Raw genomic sequence first — 12292 nt, 5'->3', positions numbered from 1 at the left:
CTTTGATGAGTACTTTGATATAGTTAAAATATTACTCCCTCCGTTCCGCTTCTGTTAAGATCTACCTTTTATTCAATTATAATAAATAAGATATATATTATCAAAATTTTAACTTGTTTTTTTAGAAAAAAATTATATATTTAACATATAATTTATCATATAAAGTTAATATGGACAATTATTTTGGATTTCGGGACAAAAAATAGGAATGAGGACCAGAAAACCGGTTGAGATTATGATATTATATTTTAATAAAATGCTTGGTTTACCAAAATCTTAACATGAACTACTATATATATTTCTTGCATTAAAAATGATTGTTATATGTTTACACTTCCATATATCATATGGACAATCTTGATTAAAAGAAATTGTATTCTCTAAATAGACTCTTCGATTATGAGACAAGTTAAATAGTTGATCCTAATTCAGGTGGAACTGTGGAAGTCCTTAAATTAGTAGGCATTGCTACCAACCAAAAAGGTATGGTTAGCTATCTTTGTATGTACTGAAATGAAAGAAGGTTGACCATACCTTTTTAGTACTTAACTTTCTTTCAGTACCTTTTAGTACTTAACCTTTTTCAATAAAACCAAGATCTAATTTAGTTTAGGTTAGATCTTGTTGAGTACTTTGTATCAAGGTTCTTAGTTGTGCTCAAATTTTTTGGATGTTATGTTATGTTTCGAAATTTTTGTGTCTACGGTTGTCTGTAGTTTTTCTCGAAAGGATTTATATAATATTTTTGGTTATCTATAAGACTCATATTGATTCTGAGACAATGGTGAATACCATCAGAGCTCACCTTGCGCAACAAAAATTTGTTCATATTTTGGGGTATTTGTTACTCCATTATCCGTTAATGTAATTGATGGTTCAAACGCTATAGATTTACGTGAAGATAAATTGTGATGCTGCTAGTCTGAGAGCCGATATAGGTTATGTTGTTTGAGATGTCATTATAATATCTTTTAGGTCAAAGAATTTGAATATTTCATGTGTTAAACCATCTAAAAACAAAATGAATACTTGTTTAGTTCTTTCTTTATCTCACAACGAGATTGTAGTTGGCAGTTCAAAGCTTTGTCCCGATTGGAATTCAATGCTTGTTTTGTTAGTCATTTTGTATTAATAAAACTATTTATTAGTCAAAAATATAGTCAATATCATCGAACTACCGTGTCTTACATGTTCAATAAATTACAAAATCATACAGGTTTAATTTAGCCTACTCTGTTGAGCCGGAGATGCAAAGTTAGTCTTAAATATCATGCTCAACATGACTGTTTTTCCCTTTTAATATTGTTACCTCTGTAAATTTTAGTTGGGAGAGGAAATCAAATTCCTATAATGGGGCCGTTTGAGTTAGTTTAAAAGAAGTGATTTTTTGTTTAAAATAAAGAAGTGGAGTAGAAGTGAGAAGTAAATAAGTTAATAAAGTGTTCGGAAAAGAAGTAAAAGTTTTAAGATTTCGTAAAAGTACTTCTATTTATCTATACAAACGGGTCAAGAAAAGTTGAAAATATAACAACTTCAGCTTCTCCAAACCAAACAGACCCAATATCACCGCCCCTCGCGTCCCACGCCTATGTTATTACATCAGTTTTCAAATTTTAGCTACTATTGGAGGAATATAATTACTTGTTTTTTATATTTTAGATAATTATTATTTTATTATATTTTAAGGAGGCAAAACAGAGGGTTTTGATATAAATTCTCCGAGAACATTGTATATTGGTACTTGATTATAAACGTTTTGCACTTTGATTGTATATTGGTCCCTGACTAATGATTCTCCTTGGTTAGCCTCGGGCGTCTATTGGATTTGGTTCTTGTTCTCCATCAGATATTCTTTCTGTTTTGTAATATATGACGTTTGATTTTTTGGCATACACTTTTAAGTGTTTTGACAGAGTAGTTAAAAGTATTATTTTAAAATTTTTCTTTTTCTAAATAAAAATATATAATCAAAATTTTAATTCACAAAAAAAATTAATTAAATATAATAAGTTTTTATTTCGGTCAACTCACCTAAAGTTACGTACCCAAGTCAAAAGTGACATATAGAAAAAAAAACAGAGGGAGTAAATTTTTTATCATTTAAAAAAATCAATAAAAATCTTGCACGGGTGCTCGTTACCTAATTCATTCTGTTAGGGGGGGAAATGGTGGCCGCAATGTGAGTGATCTTAGTCAAAAGTGACATATAGAAAAAAAAACAGAGGGAGTAAATTTTTTATCATTTAAAAAAATCAATAAAAATCTTGCACGGGTGCTCGTTACCTAATTCATTCTGTTAGGGGGGGAAATGGTGGCCGCAATGTGAGTGATCTTGCACTTATTGCAGAAGGCAAATTGACATGGGAAATCTTGTACTACAATTGATGAAAAATTCCTACAATTGCCCCCCTCTTAGATTTTGTATGAAATTGTCGAAGAAACAGAGATTCTATGGAATTTTTGGATTGTATGACGAAAGTTGAGAATTTTTATAAAGTATGACCACGCTCAGTACCCTATTCAATAATGTACACATGTTGAATTATTTTCAAAAAAAAATGTGCATGCTACATGTAGTAAAAAAAAAAATGGTTCTTTGCTCTCCAGATCCGTTCTTGTATATATAATAAAATTATAATACAAAAACACTTGTTATCATGAATACTTCGTTATAAAGAGAAGACATTAGATTAATATTTTGCAGACAAATCCAGTGCAGTTCATCATCCTTGTAATTATTATATTCTGAGTTGAGTAAAATTCAAATGGGAAACTGCAAAATTCGACCGGCAACAGTAACGGTTTTTACAAGAATGTATAGAAATGACGAAATGTCTTTTCAAAATAGATGGGGCCACATTCGTTGAATTAAAACTGGATGGTAAACATGCTTCTCACAAGTTAAATTAACACAAAATTGGTTTGGTATAATTTCCATGAGAACTGCACAGGACCCCGAAACATACACTTCGGCTGCTACAAAGAATGGATGAATATACATTTAAACAATTTGCACTTCCTAAAACACTGCACACAAACTACTTTCGTTATACAACATGAAAAGCAACTGCTTTCAGCTGCGATGCAACCTCATATGCAACTCTGATCATATTTCAGGAAATAAGTTTGAAAACAAGAGTACTTTTGCAAATTTCCAGAAATAAAATTAGAATCAAAACATCAACGAATTGGTCAGCAACAGAAAAGCGCTACATTGCATACTCGCTTGAATTTAAATGATTGAAGATCAAGTGAACACCTCTGGTGATATGGTGGTCCCAATCCTTGTTTTTCCAAAAGAAAAGCTTTGTAGAAAATACATTCTACTGTCATGACAGGTTGACCATTGTCGTCAACTATCATCAACTCAATCAAAACACAATTATCACTGATGGAAAACTACTTTCACGTCCAGTTGGCGTGGATGTTCTTATTTGTCCATCAGGGATAAGACACAAACAGAAGCCCGGCTCGTGTCGTTCCAACAACCGGCAGGGGGAGCTCTCTCTCTTTTACTAGGGTAGGCTTTCTGCTACACTGAACACCAATGTAGATTCTGAAAACGAAGAATAGCAACAGACCTCGCGATGATGAGTCTCAACACCACCTCAATTTCTTAACTCGAAAAATATGACTGCAACACCGCGGTGTTTTAGCAGCTATTGTTGTTTGAACTAAGCAAGTCTCCAAATTCTACTTGAGCATCCAAATTTTTTATTGCCCCCTATTCGCTTTCCATGAAAATACAATAGATGAAGTCATTCGATTAAATATTTTTAAGCACTCTTGGATGCCTCTACTCCCGACAAGCTTTGATTTACCAAAAGCAAAAGAAGAATTGGTAGCTGCGGGCAAAGAAGCCTCGTAGTCAAATCTAATTCTATAAGGGCATTTTAGCACTACGGCCTTCGGGAACAAACACTGGACCAGAAATAAAAAAGGGATAAAATAACTTGCAAGAATTATAATATTTCAACAAATATACTTTTATAATTCAGAGGGCCTTCGATTCTGCGTCTTCGACTTCAGTGTTGAATATGAAACTTGGAAATACTGTTGTAATATCCCTAAAACACAGGAATTTCCCAACCAGTGAAAAATGATTAGTGAATGTGACTCAGCATCAGATTCATATCAAATTGGACAAATATACCATAATCTTAAATATTAAACATAAAATAACACTAGCGGTAAAGCATACAACTTCAATCCTGCAAATGGGACTTGCATATCAAAGATAAATTTGAATGTGGTTATCTTCTGTAAAGATTGGTTACACACCTCACAGATGCGCATTGGGGAGACGCTTATCATGACCAATTTGCATATATATGATTTTAGAATATATGCATCTTTCAGTGCAAGTTTCCTGTGGTATTTTGGGGGAGTTCCCCCCATGTGGTAGCAATGAATTACTAGTACTTAGAGCATATGACATGCTGGCATCAATTTGGCTAATTAGAACATACAGTATACTAATAGCAAACTATTTGTGATGAATACAAAACAGTATAACGTCTTTTGTACCATTACTTTAGCAGCTGCAGTTAGCATACTCCCAACATATTTATATAACTAATAAGAACTGATGGCATGACTATATCACTTTTGAGGATACTGTGCCATGTATTAAGCATCGAAGTGGATTTCAAAATTTTCTTTATGGGCCAAAAAAATTGATTACAAGTTGTACTCCTGGTTGAATAAGCTAGTATTGTCTTTTATCAAATTTAGAAGTATATAGGATTAAAAAACACAAGTACATAAGACATGAGCAAGAATATAGCATACCTCAAATAAGGAAGAGTCATATTCTTCAAAAGTGTGGGGTATCGAAGCACAAAAGCTTTCCAATCATCTTTAGAGATTTTGCCATCCCCATCTGTATCAGCATCAGCAAAAGTCTGGGAAGGACAACAGTGAGATGATAACAATTTAGTATCAACTAAAAGACCATAAATTCCCGGCATGTTCCACTCGGAAGAAGGGTTTAGGGAAACATAGCACACAACTCAACAGAAATAATATAAAGAATGGGGCGCCTTACGGACTTCCAACCTTGTCAAGTATAGCCTCAAGAAGTTCATCTGACAGCTGAGTCTCAGATTCTTTTAAGATCGCAACCACCATTTGCTTTACCTGAAATTTAAAGTTTCACTCATGACTTTCAATCTTTCATTATCGACACTGATAGTACAAGAAATTTGGGTCTATTATGCTAGAAAGAAACAAGAAAAACATTCAAGCACCAATCTTATTTCTTCTGGTCTGATAGCATTGCCGTGTTAAGAGACTGAGAAAAGATCCAAATTTCATTTAGCAGTGAAAATTACAAACGCTGACTGACAGAGCTCTTCAACTTTACTTCAGTAATGCTTGACAATATGACAATTTACATGACAGGTAGAAAAATAACATAGAATCAAGCTGGGATTATTATATTCTGTAAAATGACATAACTAGTTAAAAACCCTCTGTAGAAATCAGCTGCCAAAATAGAGCATTGAACTCAAGGGTAAGGAGAGAGATCTTTCGATGGCATTCAAATTTTTTTGAGCCCTTTGAGAATTTCTAGATTAAACTCGATCACATCTAGCTACTGACCAGTGACCACACAAAACAGTGCTATATTGAGCACGAGTAGCACTAAAATGACTTGGAAGTTGGAGCGTGGGAACTTAGTACATCGATGAATGGGGAAAAAACGTAAATACAAAACAACAAAAGTGATGGAAGACAATATTATGGAAAGATAAATCAGTTTTACAATGTAAAGTTGGTGTAGGTAGTACTTTAGGGTCCACTTAATGGTCATACTTTCAAAGACGGTGTTTACCTCCAGAATTTAAGAAACGAAACGCAAAGGAAACTCCACTTTGGCAACAAAAAAGTAATGATGGTATATAAAAAGTTTTAACAAGGTTTGGCAGCACCCTGTGTAACATTTAAACTACAATTCCAGTCATTATATAGTATATTAACAACAGGGCTTAGTGCTTAGAAAATACGAACTGAACGAAACTTTTCATGTGCGTACGACTATACAAATCAACAATTTTGCTTTCTGCTTCCATTAAATCTTAGTTAAAAGATATAAACATTAAGAAAACGGACCAACACAGAATTATTAATGGAAACAATATGCTAACTAACAGTGTATTGACGAGACAAATGAGATTATTGTAAAACAACTATTAATTGTCTATTGACAGATTAGTTTATCCAAGTTCTGAGAAAAACAACAAAGTGAGTATACTCACTTCCTCTCGCTCGATGAAACCGGTATTTCTCAGATCATATAGCCTGAAAGCAACTGCAATACATCAAAAAGTGACATTGATGTTATATCTGTGAGCTGCAATTCTAAACCAAGGTCCAAAATATTGTTTCCTATTCCTTACAGTCTATTTTATCTCCCAAGGGGGCATAGGGATGGAAGATGTTGAGCGCGTGTACAAATTCTTCGAACTCAATTACACCATTTTTCTTTTCGTCAAAAAGATCAAAAACCTAGGATGCAGAAGCAAAAATTAGGCAACACAACTAATACAATATTTACAAATTTATGATTCATGTTAATAGCTAGAGATTAGCATGTCACAGCAAACAAAGAACATAAAAATAGATATAATGACAATGAAACAAGTACAGAACTTCAATGTGACATCAATATAGGGACAGCGCATAAAAAATTGAATAAGTAGAATAAATTTACAATAAAGTAAAAGAATACACCAACAGTTCAATTTATTATGTATAGTGGAAATTATATTCAATTTTGAGTAAAGTTCTAAACATCACGGTAAAACTAAATATGAACAGTATATCCCACTAGAAAGTAGGGTCTGGGATTACACTGATACTGTAGTTTCATTATAAAAAAGTAGGTTATCTAAAATGCAAAAGAAAGTCAAAATATAGGACAGACAGAAGAAATGAACTAAATTATTATTCAGTGTATACCAGTGTAATTCATACCAAAACCAAAAATATGGGGATAAGAGAAACAACGTAAAGGTCCTTGAAGAAAAAAAGGAGTTCTCAGCCTTTCCATCAGAATTCTACACATAAATTTTCAAGAAACAACTCGATTATACAGAACCCACCAACTCGAGTATAAAAACTCCAAACATATGATCTTCAGTTTGACGAAATTGACAGCTAACTTTTTAACTGAAGTGAACAAAGAATGCAGTACTAAACCAAAAAAGTAAGCATTGATCTCTACTGTACAGCTAGATGCCAAATCAAAAATAGTAGAATAACCTAAATTATCCATCAAATTCAGCATTCCCTACCTTTCACTCAAATATAACAAAATTCTAATCCAAACGATAACCAACTAAACATGAGAATACTCACTATACATATTACATGCAAACCTCTTTTATGAATGTCCATAATTAAATCACAACCAGATTGTTGATAACCTTATGAATATAGTTTCAGGTGTTCAGTTTAACAGGGCTGATTGAAAACAAGAAAAATTGCATATAAATTGGCAATAAAACAACTCACTGAAATATAATTAAACAAAACTTCCAGACTTAGAGTTTTAATTTTAAAAAGCATAAATTTTTTATAATGTGAAAATTTTCTTACGATATCCTTGTATAAGGAAAAAGAAGTATTTTGATCACCTCTCACAGATTCAGGCAAGTAGACAGAAGAAATACAACACAAATCTTGAGATGTTGCACTCAGTAAACATAATTTCTAAATCAAGCAATCATAGAGAGATTTGATAAGCCAAGATAAACTAACAATTTGTCACACAGCATTTACCCGATCCAGAAAGAGATTCTCACCGAAAGGAGTTCTGAACAATGCCAGCTGAAGTTCTTCCTGCAAAAATATAATATTTCAAGGCACATTTACAGACTGCTGCATCTAGTACCAAAGCAAGAGTACATGAATAGAGTAGTAAAAGTTATCTACAAACTTATTGACTGAATTGGATTGGATGGCTGAATAAACTAGAAATGGAGTCTGAGACTCTGAGTGCATGATGTATATGCATAATTCAAATATGACATGATTAATTTGGCTTGAAAAAAATTATACTATCCTCCGTATACGACATCAACTTAATTACTGTTTTGACTTTGGATATATACTTAAATTACTTAACTGTAAAAAGACATTAACAGAGTTGCATTCTGGGAGATGTTTCCTGTTTATATTATACTACTTGAACCAGGATCACAAATCATTATAAGCAAATGAAGTCAACATCGAACCTTTCAAAATATTTTAAAAGAATTCCTGTAAAATTTGCACTTCCTTTTGGCTCTTGCCCCCATCTTATTAATATAAATTTCCTGATTATAAGTTGCTATCCTACAATTCATCTTCAAGGTATAAATTAGTAACTAAGACTACACAAAAGCTGCACTGGTAGCGGAACATATTGCAAAAAGCTTTCTAAAAGTATAATTGCAACCAAAATCTAAATCACGGAAAATGTACTAAATTGCTTTAGCTGTACAATATAACCATATATACCTTGTGAATCAATCCGTCATTAATAATTGAACAACTCAACTTCATATACAGCTCATACAACGCCTCGATTTCATTCACACTAACTGCACTAAAAGAAATGATAACAAAGTATTTAATCGCAGAAACAAATCAAACAATTCAACACAAATAACAAGATGAAAAGCGGAGAATTACATCGAGATTCATTGGCAAGTCGAGCTAGCTTATTGTAACCTAATCTATTCTTCTTGTAACGACTGAAATTTTTAAGATCACAACAAGCAGGCATAGAGAAGATGATGAACTCAATAACTGATATCAGCGGAACGCAAGCAGCGCAAAGCTTCTCGGTTAGGGTTAATGAACTCGATCTCTGCTTAAAATCCACAACACAAAAGCAACACAAATTATAATTCGAATTTGATGAGACTAAACATATCGAGAGAGAGAGAGAGAGAGAGACCGGAGAGATGTTGGAATCCATGGCGAAAAGATTACATAATGCGTGTTGCTGGAAAGAAATAGTTTGAATGTTTATTTATGTGGTTAAGACTCGCCTTCTCAATAGTTCTCATCATTATTGCGGTGGGTCATTAATCAACCCCTGGCCTGCGACTGCTATTTCTTACACTCCACTGGATTCCATCACAACTCACTAACCGGAGTAACCGCTGTCTATTCGATCACATCTACGAGTATATTTTTTTTGGATTGGTTCACAGGTACAATTCTCACATCACTATCTTTTTTTTTTTGACAAATATGTCTTATAGGCTTACAAGTTAGTATAATTCTTGGGGTGAGCCAGGGTCGAACTCAGGACCTGGGACGACAGAGGATAAGCTCTTAACCACTTGAGCTATCCAACCGTGCTCTCTCACATCACTATTTTATTTATTCATTAATCGTATAATTTCATAAACTTATATCGGATTTTATATTAAACTAACCATATTTTTCAACAAAAAATTTCAAATAGACCACCCGTTCTAACTCATTTAAAATACTAAAATTAAAATATGTATTCCACCGTTAACAGGCCGTTAAGACATTAACCCGTTCGAACTCATTTAAAATACTAAAATTAAAATATATATTCTGCCGTTAAGAGGCTGTTAAGACATTAACATAGTTGATGTTGCAAATAAGCTTCCATTAGATAGCTAGTTTGACCTATAATGAGCTGTTGAACACGTTGACCCGCCTATGTATGCACCAACGTAATGTTTTATGTTAACAAGGAGTTTGGAGCATTATAGAAATTATATATTTCAACATTATTTTATGAAATATAAATGATAAATATTTAGAAAATTAATTATTGATTAAAAATGATCAGCAACATAGTAGAGATTTATAAAATTCTTAACAGAAGTTCAAAGTAGATGCTAATTACCAAAAACAAGTAGCAAAAAAAAGTGATGATGTATCATACTCTATTTCCGCATCTGCTCAATTGTGGTGTCTTTTTTGTTTGAGTGCCAGCCTTTTATTCTTCCTTCCTTTTCAAGCATTTTGGCCTACCCCTTAGCTGTTTAGGGATCTCATGTGAGCAAAACATCAACTTCATCATGACAATCCCAAAAGTCATTCCTTTTGAGTGCTTGAATAGGAAATGAATAGCTTTTCAAGTAATTGTCCCTTTTAAAGTAATCTAAGATTTATTTAATAGGCTTGTGCCTTCTATCATATATTGCAGCTAGAGCATGGACACATAGAAACTTAGATAAATCAAAGAATCTGCATTTACATGACCTTTGATCCAAGTCCACTGTCACAAATCTTGTGTTGTCCTTAACTTGGTACTCGGTAGCACTATCCTAAACAGCCCTCCACTTCCTTGACTTTGTGTTCCTTTCATCAAGTATTTTCTTAATTTTAGGATAGAGCTGTAATTCCGTGAACATGATTTCATCCATCTTTTCAGTAACTCTTCTTAATAATTTGAAATGGATTTCTTAAAGCATGTCAAGAAGTGGCATGTACTTGACAATCATTAAAGAAGTCAATATCCAAGTTATTTCTCAAGGAACCTAAATAAACAAACATTATTTTATCTTTCAGGCATTGTCCAAGCATTAAAGAACTCTAACATATTGTTTTCAATATTATCAAACTCCGATGATGACTCACACTTTGATAATCTCACATATTATAATGATGCTAACAATGATGGTGAGATGATGCAACTTGCAACTTGATGATGAAAAGCTTCAAAAGGATGCCTTATAAAAACTTCAAGAAGCGCAAGAAGTTCTTTATAAGAGATTCAAACTCTAATAAGAATAGTTTTAGAAAAGATGAAAGAAGAGAAGGCAGATCTGGGAAAGTGGACAAGTCCAAGATTAAATGTTACAGTTGTAGTGAGGACGCTTTGCACCTGAGCGCAAGAAGGAAAAGTTAGACAAAGGTCAAACTTTCATCACAAAGGAGAAGAATTGAGCTAACACTTCAGACTCTAATGAAGAGTCTTTTTTTTTTTAGATAAGCACGATTTTATTAAAACTCTAAACCTCCAAAAAGAGGAAGGAGAAAGCAATACAATTAGAGGACTCAACCCAGAGCTCAGAATTAAAACATGCGACCTACCCAAACTAGGAACTGGAACTAGAAACTACGGAAAAGGACCTGAAACGAAAAACTTGCAAAACACACATAAACCACAACTGCAAGGGAAAAACCTACGGCATCTGGAAGAGAAAGCAGACAAGATCAGCCAAAGCACTTCTCATTACCTTCATTGAGAGCAACACCGATAGCATGCACTGCACCATTAGGTATTTGCATATTCACACCAGCATTGACAAGCATTGCACCATCGTTACCAATAGCTTGACTTAGCCTTAAACTTGCTTAGAGAAAAAGGATCACAAATAGAAAAGAAACTAGACATCTGCACCATGATTATGGAAGAGAAAACCAACTTAGCAATAAAACCAGCAAAAGTCAACCCAACCATGCAGCTAATAGTTTCTCTCAAAAACTACTTAAATGAAGGTAATTCACTCTTCCCTTACTTTTGATATTGAAGATATTGCTGAGTTAAGACTTTTTCTTAAACACATGCATGTAGCTATAGAGATCAGACTTTAGAGAATGAAAGTATTAAAACTAAAAATCTAGATCTTAAAAAAAGGAATGACCATCTTGAATTAGAATTAGTTTTTATATTATCGAAAAAGCATGCATATCCAGATTCCGAACTTGCTAAGGAAGAAAATATAATTAAAACATAGACTAATTTTGACAACACAACCTAGAATATCTTAGAGAATGGTTGTTGGAACGAAGGACTAGGTTATTTGAATAACTTAAAAAAAATATACATACATATATGGTGATATATATTAAATGGACAACAAATTAACAGTGAAAACTAATAAGAAAATTTTAGGTTAAGTTGTAAATGATATCTTATATAAAGTTTTATGTATTAATTGTAGAACATTTAACACTAGTTTGATTTAATCAAATTTGACTCTATTCTCGACTTTGTATAATATTATAGAAACAATGAGTAAAAACATCCACAAAAATATTTATATAAATAAATTAAATTTATAAATTAGAATAATTTATGAATATATATATATATATATATATATATATATATATATATATATATATATATATATATATATATATATATCAAGTTCTATGGAGTACAAAAAATATTGGAGTATTGGTGTACAAAATTGATACAATATAATCTAGTCACTTAAATCTTAATTTTTTTTGTTTTACAATATTTGTAAACATCCGGCAACCTGTAGATTATGTTCTACAACATAAACATTGTAATCAAAAG

At 32.7% G+C, this 12292-nt stretch overlaps 1 protein-coding gene across 3 annotated transcripts; it reads right to left on the bottom strand.

Annotated features, from left to right (window-relative positions):
* Positions 1-2917: 2917 nt before the first annotated feature.
* On the bottom strand, positions 2918-9202 carry LOC108208296 (calcineurin B-like protein 9). 3 transcript variants are annotated; one of them, XM_017378925.2, is made up of 10 exons: positions 8948-9202; positions 8680-8857; positions 8506-8588; positions 7786-7845; positions 6402-6510; positions 6261-6313; positions 5059-5139; positions 4792-4904; positions 3986-4067; positions 2918-3845 (listed from the first exon to the last, which is right to left on the bottom strand). In XM_017378925.2, exons 1-9 carry the CDS (start codon positions 8966-8968, stop codon positions 3995-3997), a joined length of 771 nt encoding a protein of 256 aa, XP_017234414.1. In that variant the 5' UTR covers positions 8969-9202; the 3' UTR covers positions 2918-3845; positions 3986-3994. The 3 variants fall into 3 exon arrangements, with proteins under 3 accessions (XP_017234414.1, XP_017234337.1, XP_017234480.1); XM_017378848.2 differs by having other exon boundaries at positions 2918-4067; positions 8948-9200; XM_017378991.2 differs by lacking the exon at positions 8948-9202 and having other exon boundaries at positions 2918-4067; positions 8506-8593; positions 8680-8821.
* Between the last annotated feature and the right edge of the window lie 3090 nt (positions 9203-12292).

Source organism: Daucus carota, chromosome 1, assembly GCF_001625215.2.
Source record: "Daucus carota subsp. sativus chromosome 1, DH1 v3.0, whole genome shotgun sequence".
Classification (NCBI taxonomy): domain Eukaryota; kingdom Viridiplantae; phylum Streptophyta; class Magnoliopsida; order Apiales; family Apiaceae; genus Daucus; species Daucus carota.
This window is presented reverse-complemented; position numbering and strand designations above follow the sequence as displayed.